The sequence below is a fragment of the Lasioglossum baleicum genome, unplaced genomic scaffold (assembly GCF_051020765.1).
Source record: "Lasioglossum baleicum unplaced genomic scaffold, iyLasBale1 scaffold0383, whole genome shotgun sequence".
Classification (NCBI taxonomy): Eukaryota; Metazoa; Arthropoda; class Insecta; order Hymenoptera; family Halictidae; genus Lasioglossum; species Lasioglossum baleicum.
In genome coordinates, this window is record NW_027469443.1 from 123,300 (window position 1) to 140,942 (window position 17,643).

General features: G+C 37.2%; 1 protein-coding gene, 1 long non-coding RNA gene and 1 pseudogene across 5 annotated transcripts in view; 2 read left to right on the top strand and 1 right to left on the bottom strand.

Moving 5' to 3' along the window:
• The window catches only part of LOC143220217 (uncharacterized), a 109,965-nt gene extending 102,504 nt beyond the window's left edge, over positions 1–7,461 (bottom strand). Inside the window, exons 1-4 of the mRNA XM_076445906.1 lie at positions 7,445–7,461; positions 6,256–6,421; positions 5,998–6,075; positions 5,652–5,817 (exon numbers count right to left, since the gene is read on the bottom strand). Coding sequence (XP_076302021.1) covers positions 5,652–5,817; positions 5,998–6,075; positions 6,256–6,421; positions 7,445–7,461 — 427 coding nt within the window. The remainder of the gene's footprint in view (positions 1–5,651; positions 5,818–5,997; positions 6,076–6,255; positions 6,422–7,444) is intronic.
• Positions 7,462–13,360: 5,899 nt separating this feature from the next.
• LOC143220219 (uncharacterized) lies at positions 13,361–14,348 on the top strand. Of its 3 annotated transcripts, none has more exons than XR_013011602.1 (5): positions 13,361–13,464; positions 13,531–13,680; positions 13,747–13,902; positions 13,977–14,160; positions 14,248–14,348. It is a non-coding gene; the product is annotated as an uncharacterized LOC143220219 (long non-coding RNA). The 3 variants fall into 3 exon arrangements; XR_013011601.1 differs by having other exon boundaries at positions 13,369–13,464; positions 13,771–13,902; XR_013011600.1 differs by lacking the exons at positions 13,361–13,464; positions 13,531–13,680 and having other exon boundaries at positions 13,690–13,902.
• Positions 14,349–16,913: 2,565 nt separating this feature from the next.
• Positions 16,914–17,626, top strand: LOC143220218 (DNA repair endonuclease XPF pseudogene; annotated as a pseudogene). Its single transcript, XR_013011599.1, has 4 exons — positions 16,914–16,985; positions 17,068–17,222; positions 17,306–17,419; positions 17,562–17,626. The product of XR_013011599.1 is annotated as a DNA repair endonuclease XPF pseudogene (transcript).
• The last annotated feature ends 17 nt before the right edge of the window (positions 17,627–17,643 follow it).

The window sequence follows — 17,643 nt, forward strand, 5'->3', positions numbered from 1 at the left end:
AATTTGATTGTGACGATTTCGCAGGCTACAACGAGCTAAGAGCACGACGTACATTTACGGTAACAAACGAGTCGTTTATACCACTTGTTGATAAGGAGTATGATTTAAGAGCAGCCACTGACAAACGGTTTGCTACAGTAGTATCACGTTCTTGTTATCGATATGTCATGTACATGCATTTGTATGCCCGATACGCACAAATAAGGCACCTCAAGGGTCATTTTGATCCGGAGGAGCAAAGTCTTTTAAACTATCTTAAAGACAAGAATTATTCTACAGCACCAGCAATAGATTCATATCTACGGTGCATCGGTGACTTGCAGATAGTTGGTAAACATCATCAATTGGAAATTCCAGTATGGCCTAACGCCACTGGAGACTACGGACGTGTTGACCATAATACACATTGGCAATACATGGCGCTTCCGGCTCCAAGAATTTTGGCACAAGCCGTGGTCCAGGACCTAAGATATACATCTGGTGTTGACAACCAGCGTGATTGGGATATTCCTGAGGCATTAAGACCTCAGCGGGAAGGTTCTGTCTAAACAACAGACTTATAGAAAGGGTTCATGATGCTCTCAATGGTTCAGCTACCAAAATCAAGCTTGGTGGAACTATTTCAGAGCGGCCCTTCGGATCTTCGAAACATATCTGACTGTCGCGGACAAGGATATGATAACGGTGCCAATATAAAGGGAATGTATCAGGGAGAGTACAAGCAAATAAATATATTACGTAAAAATCATAAAGCGTTTTATGTACCATGCGGTAGTAACAACTTGAATTTGTTACAGGGAGATGTAGCAAAATCATCAACCCAAGCACTACATTTTTTTGGTGTTTTACAAAAGATTTATACGATATTTGCAGCATTAACATCACGTTGAGATGTTTTAAAAAATCATGTTGAAAAAATTACACCTAAACCATTATCGGAAACTAGGTGGGAATGCCGTTTTGATAGTGTAAGGGCTATTCGCTTTTATGCAATATATGCAAATCACCAGAATATTTTTGGTTTTCTATATATGAATGAGATTACGAATTTAGATGACGAATATTTATTAAAACGTTGTCAAGATCTTCACTTACATTTGGAAGGAGATATCGACGGAACTGAAATGTATGAAGAGATTAAGATGTTCCGATCGATAACGCAAGCCAATTATTCGGCTCTAGATGCGATGAGATACATTATAAAAAACAATCTTTCGGAAGCGTATCCAAAATTAATTGCATTACAAATAATGTTAACTACGCTAGTAACCGTGGCTTCAGCTGAATGAAGTTTCTCGCGATTGAAACTAATCAAAAAATATCTTCGATCGACAATAAGCCAAGAACGATTTACATCTCTGGCTATTCTTTCAATAGAATGCGAACTAGCAAACACAATCAATTTTGATGACGTAATCCAAGAATTTGCGGCGAAAAAAGCAAGAAAAATTATATAATATTCATCTTACAAAATATATATATGTTACATTCTTTGTATTTGTAATACATAATTCCTTATTATGGAATTTAAGTATAGTATTTGAATGTGTATTCTGGACCCGCAAAATTTTTGAACCGGGACCAGCAAAAGGTAACGCCGGGCCTGTGTATACCGTACCGAATTCGTGTTTCTAGCCGTTCGAATAAATTTTGATTATATATATATATGTTAGCGTCAACGTGTTTTAAGCAAAGTCAAGGGCTGATGTCGAGGCGACCTTTAAGATTGGAAGGATTTACGGTAGGACCTGGGCGTACGTGATGCCCTGAATAGAGACGGATGAGAATAAACAGAACCGTCCTCGGACGATGGCGGGTGGGCACTTTGGGCCATCCAGCTATCGTTCGGGAAGGTCATGTTTATGAGGATGTGACGAGTGAAACTTGCCGAGGGTATGCAACCCAAGACCACGCTGCCCTAAAGAATTGAGACTTTGTTCCAAGAGGATCTGGCCACGGAGTGGGGAAGGCAAGGGTGCCTTTTGGTGAGAGGACTGTGTTAGACCCCACGGCACTTACCCCAAAACCTTCGAAGCGGACGAGTCTTTTTCAATTTTTAACATATATGTGTGTGTATATATTCCTCGCTTCCTTTCTTCCCCCTTCCCTTACCTTAGTACAGTTCTATCGTTTTCCTTTCTCTTTGTCATTAAAAAAAAGCGTCCATATAGCTTTATTCATATTACTTAAGCGATTCTCCTGACTGATTAGCCCGCGGTACGAGAAAGCACATGATTCTGAAACATTTTGCTGCATACTGTACGCAGATGTGTATTTACCATTATGCGAATGCAGTAAATATCGCAGTAATAAAGGGAGAGGCGCACCTTTAAATCACAAAAATATAGTAAAACGATAATACGGAACAACTATTGCTGTTCTATTTTAGAAGCAGTCGCGTGTTGAGGTGCAGTGCGGCATTTGATTTATTGCAACTCTAGGAGGCGGAATTGTCTACCACTTATTGAAAACTGACACATTGAACTGATTCGATTCTGCAAATTCTCACAGTAACATACGAGAAGGGGACTACAATACTTCGCGACCTCGAATATTATTGCAGAATTGCAAAAACCAGTGGCGCGATGAAATTCCATCGATAAAACTACTTCGCTTAACGCAATGATTCGATGCGTTTTACATACACATCGTGTATGTCTATCAACGCGATCGAATCACTACGTCGTGGGGGATTAGTCCGAAAAGTATACATGCTGGTGAAACGCAGTGGTCCGTTCCCTGCATTTAGCGCTCACACACCATCAAATGGCCAAAGGCACGCGTCGCTACGTTCAGGTAAGCTACAGTGTTTTCCGCCATCGCAAGTCACGCCCAACACCATGGCTTGCACCGCATTAGATGCTAATACGATGCTCACCATGGCATTGTCGTGCATACCGCCACAGGTGACGTAACTTAATACGTCTTCTTTTTGCGTACGGTATTGTCGAACGACAGCGGAAACACTTGTTCCATTGCTGGAACGGCAAACGTGTCGTGTTGTGGCACACCGCGGGGAATTGAACGTAGTAACGTGCACCGTGATTTTGCGCTAACTGCTTACGGCAACCTGGCCTGAGAACGTACCAATACATTTCTTCTCTACGTAGTGGTCCGGTGGGCGTATGCTCCACATTTTTTTGACGGTATTAAAAACTCTAGTAATATTAAGTATCTCTGGAATTTAATGGTCGTATGCTCCGTGCGCTACTGGTTCCGCCATCTTGATCCTCTACTCTCATACGAGGTCGCGACTCTTATAATTAAATTGAATCGTTTAGGTGCGTTTTTCAATATGCGTGTAAACGCGATCGTTCAACTATCGCGTCCACTTTAATTCCGCCTATAGACAACGCGGTGGTATTTTTCGCGACACTAAAACAATCGCGACAACAAATTATGATTTTCTCGCAACTCTAACCGAAATCGAAAATACCTACACCGCACCCGACTGCCGCATCGACTACGTGGACCGCTTTTGCAGTGGCTCGTTGCAGCTGGAGCATGGGCGCCTGAAATGTCGAAAGATTCGAACGCAAACGCGATTCTTCTGCTGCGCAACGCTAATTCAACGAACATACACATAGATCCAAATGATGACTGTCAATTTTGTGCAAATCAACTATGCAAACTTTACTCTTACAAAATTGGAATATCTCAAAATTGCTCCAAGTAACAGTAAAAATGGAAAAGGGAATCGCGATTATTTCATTCGCAACGCTACATATTGAATACAATGGAAATTGAAGTTAATTGAATATACTTGATTGAAGTGAATGGAAATCGCGAGCATAACCGCAACACTAACTTTGATCTCGGTGATTTTTTCGCAACGCTACTGCAAATCGCGGACGTGCCCATCTCCGCTGATCGTTGGGGCGGCAAGGCCTGCCCATATGTACAACTAACTACTTTTACTACTACTATTTCTACAAACGAGTACAGTTACAAGGTAGTAACGATATGACCTCGCATCCGAAGATGCGAGGCCATTGTAGTTGCCCTCTTGAGCGACAGTTTGTTGGGGCCACTTCGGCATATAGCCTCTTCTTTTTCTTCGGCGCTCCACCAAATAACTGAAACCCTAAACGTAATCACAGCGAAAACGATCGACGACTTCCGAGAGAAATCACAAGTTTCGATAGAAGCCGATCGTTCCGCTGGTGCAATCGAGCAGGTGCGCAACGTTTCGAAACCCTAATTCGCGCGCGTTCGCGTCCGCGTCCGCGAAAAGCTACACGAGCCGGAAGAATCGAGACGAAACTTCGAGCTCTTCCAGTGACTGACTACCGTACGAATCGCGGCCTACCCGAAAGAGAAAACGGTAGCCAGCCCCGGCCCCTACCTACTTACAATAAACAATCACACCAAGAAAAGGTAAGCTACCTACCTACCTAGCCCTATATTTAAAAAATGGCAAAAGACGAGCTCTCCAACACATTCGCAACACGATCTTCACACAGACGCCAGGGTGCAACAGCCTAACACCTAGAGAGAACGTCCCGGGACGCCTCCGACACCCTAACGTTCGAATCACAAGCACACTCTAAGGTACTACGTACCAGTTTTCCTGAAATCGACTGACAATGTTAGTAATCATTGCGGGATAAATCGAAATAACAGCTGAATTAACGCTGAATTTAATTACGCGCGTAAGTTTTAATATTGCATGTTATTTTTAATGAAATGAGAAAGCTACGCGCACACACATTCCACGAGAAGCCATGTAGCATATCACAGATTAACGGGAATATGCGCTACCGAATCTAGTTTAAGAAACCGACGCAATTCCACTGCCTAACACACACACACAGAAGTGGAAAATGCGTCGTGCACGATACACTAACGATTGTCAGTCGCCACACATACGATTAAAAAATAATATTCCATGTGCCCGTTGCTGTCATCCTCCTGAGTAGCACCTGGGCACGCGAGAGGATTCGGGCAACGAGCAGGGAACCTCATTATTCTGAAAATCCTAACTAAAAGAATCCGTTAGATTTTGTACGGGCTAACGTTCATGCATTTTTGCAAAATGACTCTACTTTCAACTCAAAATATAATCTCAATTTACAAATCAAATATTAAATTAATGAAAATGCTCAGGAAAATTTAATTGTTGAGCGAAAAGAGACTAAGAAAGATTTTAATAAAAATATTCAATAATTTATTGATTTATTTGTTCTCAATTTTTATAGAAATATGTATTTCAAAAACCCTCGGAAGATCCTTTGGACAAAGCAACGTTTCGAACTAATGGAAAAAGTACTAAACATAAAGTACTTATAAAAGTAATATATGTTAACTTGTTTTGTCTAAAGAATCTATCCGTCGCGAATTGTCTTTTTGTACCTGATATCTAATGCTTCCGATCAATTTAAAATAATTTTAAAATACAAATGATATTCTTGATGATAAAAAACGACTCTAATAATTATGCACCAAATTAAGGAAGATTGTTATCTTTTAACAAATTCGAGAATCTATCATATTATCGAAATTGTTAAATTTATAAAAACAAACGCGACGTACAAAAAGCGACCCTACCTAGCTAAGAAACAGATTATTAACCGCAGGAACGCCTAGCGTTTTCACGGTCACTGAACTCGTCAAAATCTACCAATAAGAAAGACAGTTGTTTGTTCACTTACTACTTGTTGAGGTGAAGTGAAGCTGTGTTGGAGTTGGTGTCGAGCTGCATAGGTGTTGAAATGAAGCTGTGTTGGTGTTGGTGTCGAGCTGCGTAGGTGTTGAAGTGAAGCTGTGTTGGAGTTGGTATCGAGCTGCGTAGGTGTTGAAGTGAAGCTGCGTAGAATCCTGAAATAAAAAAGGAAACAAGGTATTAAAAAATCATTGTAAAATTCCATCGGGATATATCGAGTCCATTTGATTTTCGACAGAAAATATATATGTTACGGTAAATATGATTGATCCGGTGATTAGTCATTGTACTCGTCAAAATCTACCAGTAAGAAAGACAGTTGTTTGTACACTTACTACTTGTTGAGGTGAAGTGAAGCTGTGTTGAAGTTGGTGTCGAGCTGCGTAGGTGTTGAAGTGAAGCTGCGTAGAATCCTGAAATAAAAAAGGAAACAAGGTATTAAAAAATCATTGTAAAATTCCATCGGGATATATCGAGTCCATTTGATTTTCGACAGAAAATATATATGTTATGGTAAATATGATTGATCCGGTGATTAGTCATTGTACTCGTCAAAATCTACCAGTAAGAAAGACAGTTGTTTGTTCACTTACTACTTGTTGAGGTGAAGTGAAGCTGTGTTGGAGTTGGTGTCGAGCTGCATAGGTGTTGAAATGAAGCTGTGTTGGAGTTGGTGTCGAGCTGCGTAGGTGTTGAAGTGAAGCTGTGTTGGAGTTGGTATCGAGCTGCGTAGGTGTTGAAGTGAAGCTGCGTAGAATCCTGAAATAAAAAAGGAAACAAGGTATTAAAAAATCATTGTAAAATTCCATCAGGATATATCGAGTCCATTTGATTTTCGACAGAAAATATATATGTTATGGTAAATATGATTGATCCGGTGATTAGTCATTGTACTCGTCAAAATCTACCAGTAAGAAAGACAGTTGTTTGTTCACTTACTACTTGTTGAGGTGAAGTGAAGCTGTGTTGGAGTTGGTGTCAAGCAGCATTGGGGTTGGTGTCAAGCTGCGTTGAGGTTGGTGTCAAGCTGCGTTGGGGTTGATGTGAAGTTGTTGTGAATTCCTGGAATCAAAAAAGGAAACAAAATATTAAATAATCTTCTATTTAAGATATAAGATAAAATACAATAGAATTCGTACCATTATTTTCAGCAATATTAAAAATTGAAATTGAAAATATATGTATAAAGACAAAATACAAATATTTTCAATATTATTCAAATGAATAACTATTTTAAAAAAAATTACTGCCTCGAATAAATTATTTTATTTTCAAAAATGACTGCATCAAGTAAAATATTTTCTTTTCAAAGTTGTACATATATTTTAAAAAATAAATAGGATTATTTACTATTTAAAATACTATTTTCCCCAGCTCTGGCTACATCCGAATTAATAATAAGTAAAGAATTCAAATGGAATTAATAAATTGTTCATTAGTGGATATTCAATAACACAATTTAATTTGGAAGGTACATAATAGGTAAATACTCACGCTCACGTCCTTTCCTCCTTGAAGAAAATACGACACGACGCTGCCGCTGCGTCTCGCTTTCAATTTTTGAAATCAGCGATCTCGGCTACCAAGCTGCTCTTCGGAATCTGCAACAGAAAGAGCAAATTTATTAATTACATATACAATAGTTATAATTACAACAACAATTACATATAATATAGACAACAGTTAAAAACTGAAAGGGTTTGCTCGTCCCCGCTCCAGCGCCATCTGTGTGTGCCGCGCGTTTGAGATCGTGTCGCTCGTTTTGTTCTCTCGTCGTCATACGGCTGTGCCGGTACCATGTGCTCGCACTCGTATTGTAATCACATACTTTAGTTCTATAAGCCAGTTGGCTGCATATATGTATACGTGTAATGTTTAACCAAATATATATATTATATTATGTGTGAGAACGCATCATCGATTTACCCCCAACAAAAACTAAATCACAATTAATAATAAATAAATAATTCAACGGCTAGAAACACGAATTCGATACGGTATACATATTTATTTACGCGACTTGCCGGACGCGGTGACCTCCCCCTAGCCGAGACGCCTGTTATGGGAATAACAAATCTAAATGGCCCGAATTCTTGCGTTTTTGCAATGACTTTGACCGTTAACGTCTTTGATCTACAACAACTTTAACTATAACGACTTTTAGAGACATTTCGATATTAAAATATTAACATCATTTGACAACAACGTATATAAACCGACTATGTCTAATTCTTCTTATAAGTATATACACCACTGTGCAAAAGAAACAAGCACTCAGTATAATTATAAGACACAATGACAAATAATGTCATTATATATAGAAATTGTATTGTACAATGATTTATTGCATTTAAAGAGAGTATTAGATAATCCACAATAACACATATATTCTCAGAACTATTCAATTAAACAGCGGAATCCTTTTTCAAAGCTTACTGTGTTCTTATCTGATTTTTAACGCTTTTCTACTAAATATGGCCGGGTGCTTCATTCTTTTGCATAACAGTGTATATGTATATAGTGTAATAAGACTATTTTTATACGAAAGTGGAAGGATACAAGTACAGAATGGTTACAGAAAAAGATGTCTGTACTTACGTTGTCAGTAGAATCCCGAATCGGCCACGATCTCTTCACGACACTTTACAACCGCGACAACCTTCCGTTACGAAAGCCAGCGCGACATTGCCATCAATTGCCATCCCGTCTTCTCGGTAACGCTCCGCGGCGGAGCGTCGATCCTATTTCCCCCCGCCGCCGTAGTCACAACTTATCCTCATTGGCGCGCTTCACGCGCGAATCCTAATCCGCGAATAGTCCTCGGGCTTCGGATCTACGCGTGAAATACTGTAATGGCCGCCCCTGACGACCCACAGTGCTAATGCGCGTTTTAGAGAATTTTTCAGATTTTTTTTTGTTGCAAACTGTGATCGTAAAAATTGAAAAACCCCCCAAAATATCGGAAAAATGCAGATTTCTCGAAAATATGAAAACATGCCATTCTACTGTTTGGCTCCCTGATAAAGTACCACAACAGGCAGTGCCGTCAATTTATTTCAGATTTTTGTTGTGGGATATAATTGTCAAAAACAATAAAAACCGAATTTTTCGACATTTCTACTGTGAGGAGGAAAGTTATACACTTGTTGATTTTACCACGGGTGCGTATATCAAGTAATTTTTAACGTTATTACATTGAAAAAAGCAATTGTTTGACTTAAGAAATGCGATTTAAGAGAAAGAAGAATTGTATTCTGTGTAATACACAGGGTGTCCCACGTAACACTTTTCACGATTTCTCAAGTACTTGCGATAATCTGACAAAAAAATATTTTCAACAAAAGTTGATCAGTTCTCGATTGGCTATACGTTGCATTAAAAAAAGGTTCGAAAATTTTTCTTTTTTCTTGCAATTAATTCAATTACCAATAATAAGTATTTTAATCATGTAGATGTGCTATTGAAATACAATATAATTGAAATACAGCTCTCCAAATTATAGCCCAGAACTTTGAAGAAGTGCGATATATTTTTATGTTTTTCTTCCATATATATATACTTGTTTGCTTTCTGTGCGGCGTAGTTTCTATTTCTCGTCCTCGTTTATAATACGTAACGCTATTTCATGTTTATGTTTGAAATTTGGAAAATGTGTAACGTAGAAGTTTTTGTTTGAAACTTTCACATGGATTTTCCAACCTCTTCTAACCTGTTACTTTATTATTCTTTAATTTTTAATTTTAACTTAATTACATCGCAATTCGTAATTAATGTAATTTAATTACAAAGTATTTTATAATTGTACTCCAATTGCAATTACGGATTACATTTTACATCATTTAATTACAATGTGTTTTATAATTGTATACTGCAATTGCAATTACGAATTACATTGTAATTGAATTGAATGAAGAATTAGAATTATAAATTACAATATGACTGAATTGTAACGACATCCGCGACATCGGCAAAACCTATGTTTATATTTTTTTGTGTTGTTATTGTTACTTAAGTTATTTCTGCGCAGTTGGAATATCTGAATCTTAAATTTTAAGATTCATTAGAGGTTGGTACTTTGCTATAGGAGCAGAGCACATGGAGAAAACAATAGACTCCTATATCGTCAGCTCGAACAACAAGGTCTAAAAGAAAAAGTTGGAAATCATGTCGAAGAATTGTTTTATTTTCGTAGCATTCGCTCGATGTGATTGCTCGACGTTCGGCACGTTGCACAGTGATCGATTCCTCGATTCTAGGTGGACAAAATGGTAAATTTGATCAACTTCAGATATCTTCGCTGCCGTTCTATTTTGTTCACGAATATTAATTTATTCGATATATAACGTAATATTTCCATTGCACGTGGTTATTACGACGATAATACGGTGCTAAAGTTTTGCCTGTGCGAAATACTATAAATAAGCTAATTCTTCTTCATCGTATAACTTGTTTGTTGTTTAAATTATTATGTAAAAAATGGAGCGCGTAAGCGAAGGTAAGTATTTCATTTTTACATATCGGTATAATTTTATTTTGCCGTGTAAATTATATACAACAGGTTAACTAATAATATTATTTAAGAAGAGGTCAAATAGTATAACTTAGTTTTCCCGGACTCGGCCGGACTTGGTTCTTTGATAGTTTTGAAGAATACTTATTTCAAAACAATGATACTAAATATCGTTGACCCGTTTTGCCCCGTTTGTCATTTATATCATTTTTTAGAAAAGACATGGAGTATGCTACTATTCCATGTGGTATTGAAATTGACGATAGAAAGTTTACAGAATATGTACTTCAGACTGCGAGAATTACATATGACAATTATAATTTATAATAATTTAGAATATCCACCTTTGTGTCATGCACATTCCTTATTATAATTTTGTAATTTTGTATTATATTTTTGTAGAACTTTATCTAATTTTTAAATATGAGTTAAGATTAATTCTTTCCATTTTGTGTATTGTTTATTCACGTATTTAGACAAAAACTATACATTATTTAATTTATGTTATTTTCACAAACGTTACAATTAATTATTATATTTGTCCATTTTAAATAAATGATATAATTCGTTTAAATTCATGTAGTTTTTATACACTTGTCATGATTTCTGAGAAATGAAGCGTTATTACTACAAGAGAACACAAAAATTTGAATTTTGTCCACCTAGAATCGAGGAATCGATCACTGTGCGTTGACGCTGTCACAAAAAAAAGTGTCCCCTTACTATGCACGCTCCGTGACAATGTAAATAAGCCTGTTTCGGCGCGGCGTCTGTTTACTTTTTTTTCTAAACACGCTGTGGACATTGAGAGTAGGGCAGGCATGGACAGAAATAACACGCAATAGCACGCGAGCTGGCGAGCTAAGGATTCTCAAGGAATACCCCCACTTCTCCCGGCCGCGCGTCTCGCTCCCCTTAGCGGCCGTAGTTGCTCCGAGCATATATATATATATATATATACATATAGAATATATGTAGAGTGAGCTTTCAATCTTGAAATACTACTCCTGGATTTTCGTATGCAATAGATATACTCTCTGGCAATAGTATGCATGGTCGTCTCCGCCCCCCCCCCAACTAATAGCAGTTGCTATATCACAATAAAACAGTAATATAAATTACTTTCCAGCAGAGTTGGGCCAAACGTAATCCAATTAAGAAAATTACGATTAATATGAAATCCAATTATAAATCATGGCTATTGATTACTATAAACAATATATATAAATATTATATATTCTCATCATTCAATGATGTTGATAATGATGTTGTTAATTATGTGATAATACATATATATGTATATTTATATATTGTATATATTCGCTAACTCTAAATGTCTAACAAAAACAAAACAAACAATCGCGCTCCTCAATCGGTAACACAGTACGAATTGTTTTGACATTTACGAGAAAGTTGATTTAATAAGACGATGGTAAGATGATTTGTTAGCTTTTTTCAAGACAATCATTTTTGTAGCAAGGTCGGGAGCCGAAAATGGGAGGTTCCTGGGATCATTTCAAGCGACATTTTCCTTTGAAAAAATGTCGTCCGCGGCTTCGTTAACGAGTTATTAACGAAAAACACGGACCAATCAGAGCGCGAGCTAGACGCGTGCAGCCCAGCGCGCCGGCAGCCGAGTGTCGGTGGCACGCCGCGATGTCGTAACGAACAAAAGTTTCTCGATGATGTGAATCCTCGCCAATTTCGATAAGCTTTGGATATGTTGTCAAGACCATGATTCTGAACAACATTTCCCTTGACGGTTCTTGTCGGTCGACTTTAGTTTACGATATTATTGTAAAAATTTGTAATTGTAAATCGATCGATGTACATACTATCTCCTCGCCGATTTCGATGAGCTTTATTTCAAAGGAAAAAGATATTTAAAACATCGAATTTATAACATATTTCAAAGTCATCGAAATCGGTGAGGACCCACATCATCGGCAACTTTACCCGAACGATAGAAGAAGCACAAACTTATTGAATTAAAAACTCACTTATTCAGCCGTAAATCCATTTGACTACCACATACAACCACCACACTTTTACATAATTGTTGAACTCGTAGCACACTTTTATAACTCGTATCGATATCGAACGAAATTACTTACTCCGACGCGGAAAGAGTTCGATGCTCTTCGCGATGCCGCGCGAAACTGTGCTCTCCCAGCGTACAATGTATTCGATGAAGGCGTCGTTTAAAACAAATGAAATCGTTCCCAAGGAGATATTGATTTTTCGAGAATCATATGGCATTGATTTTTCGAGAATCATATGATTCTCGAAAACACCGATTCGAAGATTATGTAAAAGTGTGGTGGTTGTATGTGGTAGTCAAATGGATTTACGGCTGAATAAGTGAATTTTAATTCAATAAGTTTGTGCTTCTTCTATCGTTCGGGTAAAGTTGCCGATGATGTGGGTCCTCACCGATTTCGATGACTTTGAAATATGTTATAAATTCGATGTTTTAAATATCTTTTTCCTTTGAAATAAAGCTCATCGAAATCGGCGAGGAGATAGTATGTACAATACATCGATCGATTTACAATTACAAATTTTTACAATAATATCGTAAGCTAAAGCCAACCGACAAAAACCGTAAAGGGAAATGTTGTTCAGAATCATGGTATTGACAACATATCCAAAGCTTATCGAAATCGGATAGAAAATAGTACATCGATCGATTTACAATTACAAATTTTTACAATAATATCGTAAACTAAAGCCGATCGACAGAAACTGTAAATGGAAATGTTGTTCAGAATCATGGTCTTGACAACATATCCAAATATTATCGAAATCGGATAGGAAATAGTACATCGATCGATTTACAATTACAAATTTTTACAATAATGTCGTAAACTAAAGCAGATCAACAGAAACTGTAAAGAGAAATGTTGTTCAGAATCATGGTATTGACAACATATCCAAAGCTTATCGAAATTGGCGAGGATTCACATAATCGAGAAACTTTTGTTCGTTACGACATCGCGGCGTGCCACCGACACTCGGCTGCCGGCGCGCCGGGCTGCACGCGTCTAGCTCGCGCTCTGATTGGTCCGTGTTTTTCGTTAATAACTCGTTAACGAAGCCGCGGACGACATTTTTTCAAAGGAAAATGTCGCTTGAAATGATCTTAGGAACCTCCCATTTTCGGCTCCGGACCTAATTTTGAGACACCCTGTATATATGCTTCCCAAATAACAACAAAACCAACTTACGAGCATGATTAATATTGTCTACAATCCGCTACTTGTGGAAAAGACACAGTTGTTATACCTGACAGGTAATTGTTCGAATTAGTGTAAAATCATCTATACGACAAAAGATTTTAATAATTGGAAATTTTTAGCTTTCAGAGACCAGTTAGCGTAGGAATTTATGGACATCCGTCTCACGGAGTTAGTAAATATATTCTCTTAGTGTATGAAACAGAGAGAATACGGAAACTATATTTTACAATAAAAATTCAGAGGATGCCCAAGAAGACGATAACAATAAGGTATGTTTTCTGAAGTATCCAATTATCCAAAAGCTTTCTTTCAGGACCAAACTTCACCGGTTTCAGTGTTCATTGTGTGGCAACTTTTAGATATACTTTTACAAATACTGTTTTGATGAATGAATAATTATAGTGAACAATTTAAAAAGCAAACATGTTGGAATACGAGAATCAAATGCTTTTAGAAATACTGCACGAGGATGGTCTCGTTGTTACAGCAAAGTACCTACTACATTTTCACTTTTCGGCTTTTACCATAAAATATTCTTCACATTTTAATTTCTTATTTATTTTAGGGGACTTGGCATAGAAACTGTCTTTGCGAATGTACTAAGAGCTTACATAGACCCAGGAAATTTGGTCATAGTCCTAGGAACTATACAGCTCACGCGACGAACAGTACTTTATCGATAGATTGAAGAAATTTGGTGTAGAACAATTACCCTGTGTTGTAACCGCAGAATGCAATTCCGACGAGAGGTTTAAATCAGTTTTTCATTTCGAGCATAGAAATTTGTTTCTTTATGTGCTCTTCTCATTTCTTTTTAATCTTTGTATGTACTACAGGACATTAATGTATCTAGAAGGTGGAGCTTTGTTTATATCGGGTCGAATTTTTGTGGTGGACTTATTGAAAAATAGAGTTCCATTAAATTTAATTACTGGCATTCTTGTATACAGGGTGTCTCAAAATTAGATCCGGAGCCGAAAATGGGAGGTTCCTGAGATCATTTCAAGCGACACTTTCCTTTGAAAAAATGTCGTCCGCGGCTTCGTTAACGAGTTATTAACGAAAAACACGGACCAATCAGAGCGCGAGCTAGACGCGTGCAGCCCGGCGCGCCGGCAGCCGAGTGTCGGCACGCCGCGATGTCGTAACGAACAAAAGTTTCTCGATGATGTGAATCCTCACCAATTTCGATAAGCTTTGGATATGTTGTCAATACCATGATTCTGAACAACATTTCCCTTCACAGTTTCTGTCGATCGGCTTTAGTTTACGATATTATTGTAAAAATTTGTAATTGTAAATCGATCGATGTACTATTTCCTATCCGATTTCGATAATTTTTGGATATGTTGTCAATACCATGATTCTGAACAACATTTCCTTTTACAGTTTCTGCCGATCGGCTTTAGTTTACGATATTATTGTAAAAATTTGTAATTGTAAATCAATCGATGTACTATTTCCTGTCCGATTTCGATAAGCTTTGGATATGTTGTCAAGACCATGATTCTGAACAACATTTCCCTTGACGGTTTTTGTCGATCGGCTTTAGTTTACGATATTATTGTAAAAATTTGTAATTGTAAATCGATCGATGTACATACTATTTCCTCGCCGATGTCGATGAGCTTCATTTCAAAGGAAAAAGATATTTAAAACATCGAATTTATAACATATTTCAAAGTCATCGGAATCGGTGAGGACCCACATCATCGGCAACTTTACCCGAACGATAGAAGAAGCACAAACTTATTGAATTAAAAACTCACTTATTCAGCCGTAAATCCATTTGACTACCACATACAACCACCACACTTTTACATAATCTTCGAATTGGTGTTTTCGAGAATCATATGATTCTCGAAAAATCAATATCTCCTTGGGAACGATTTCATTTGTTTTAAACGACGCCTTCATCGAATACATTGTACGCTGGGAGAGCACAGTTTCGCGCGGCATCGCGAAGAGCATCGAACTCTTTCCGCGTCGGAGTAAGTAATTTCGTTCGATATCGATACGAGTTATAAAAGTGTGCTACGAGTTCAACAATTATGTAAAAGTGTGGTGGTTGTATGTGGTAGTCAAATGGATTTACGGCTGAATAAGTGAGTTTTTGATTCAATAAGTTTGTGCTTCTTCTATCGATCGGGTAAAGTTGCCGATGATGTGGGTCCTCACCGATTTCGATGACTTTGAAATATGTTATAAATTCGATGTTTTAAATATCTTTTTCCTTTGAAATGAAGCTCATCGACATCGGCGAGGAGATAGTATGTACATCGATCGATTTACAATTACAAATTTTTACAATAATATCGTAAACTAAAGCCGATCGACAAAAACCGTCAAGGGAAATGTTGTTCAGAATCATGGTCTTGACAACATATCCAAAGCTTATCGAAATCGGACAGGAAATAGTACATCGATTGATTTACAATTACAAATTTTTACAATAATATCGTAAACTAAAGCCGATCGGCAGAAACTGTAAAGGGAAATGTTGTTCAGAATCATGGTATTGACAACATATCCAAAAATTATCAAAATCGGATAGGAAATAGTACATCGATCGATTTACAATTACAAATTTTTACAATAATATCGTAAACTAAAGCCTATCGACAGAAACTGTAAAGGGAAATGTTGTTCAGAATTATGGTATTGACAACATATCCAAAGATTATCGAAATCGGATAGGAAATAGTACATCGATCGATTTACAATTACAAATTTTTACAATAATGTCGTAAACTAAAGCCGATCGACAGAAACTGTAAAGGGAAATGTTGTTCAGAATCATGGTCTTGACAACATATCCAAAGCTTATCGAAATCGGACAGGAAATAGTACATCGATTGATTTACAATTACAAATTTTTACAATAATATCGTAAACTAAAGCCGATCTGCAGAAACTGTAAAGGGAAATGTTGTTCAGAATCATGGTATTGACAACATATCCAAAAATTATCGAAATCTTATAGGAAATAGTACATCGATCGATTTACAATTACAAAGTTTTACAATAATATCGTAAACTAAAGCCGATCGACAGAAACTGTAAAGGGAAATGTTGTTCAGAATTATGGTATTGACAACATATCCAAAGATTATCGAAATCGGATAGGAAATAGTACATCGATCGATTTACAATTACAAATTTTTACAATAATGTCGTAAACTAAAGCCAATCGACAGAAACTGTAAAGGGAAATGTTGTTCAGAATCATGGTATTGACAACATATCCAAAGCTTATCGAAATTGGCGAGGATTCACATCATCGAGAAACTTTTGTTCGTTACGACATCGCGGCGTGCCACCGACACTCGGCTGCCGGCGCGCCGGGCTGCACGCGTCTAGCTCGCGCTCTGATTGGTCCGTGTTTTTCGTTAATAACTCGTTAACGAAGCCGCGGACGACATTTTTTCAAAGGAAAATGTCGCTTGAAATGATCTCAGGAACCTCCCATTTTCGGCTCCGGACCTAATTTTGAGACACCCTGTATAGAGCGCATAACATTCTACGTTCATATCAAAAAGCATTCTCTCTTCGTTTATATCGACAAACTAATAAAGTATGTATTAACAATGAAACATAATACATTCCTGTACAACATAAAATGAAGCACGATTGTTCATTTTATTGAATTTTTCTAGACAGGCTTCATCAAGGCATTTATACTACTTCAGCGTTAGCATTCACTGTCAGGTATATGCAAGTAGAACGCATAATGAAGGCTTTATTCGTTAAGAAGTTGTACTTATGGCCACGCTTCCATTCGCTTGTACATAGCAGTTTAGGAAAACACAAGGTAACTAAATTATGTAGTCTATGATTTTTTAACGCAACACACACTGTGCATTGTAAACGACAACTACTAATTACATTTTGCAGCCTGAGGTGATTGAATTGCATGCAAAGATCACACCAAAAATGATGAGTATACAAAATTGTTTACTCGATCTAATGAATTACGTAGTGAAAGAATTGAAAAGACTCAATAAATATGTAAGTATTGATTCGTATCATATTACATGAAAGTTGAATTTGAATTTATTTATTATCTACCATTGTGTGTGTGTGTGTGTGTGTATGTGTGTGTACCATATATGTATTACCATCAGAATTCAATTATAATGTGTTTTTACAGTTAGAATTAGACGAATTGAACACTGAAAATGCAATCGCTAAAAAGTTCCACAAACAACTGCAATCGCAACTTAGATCCTATA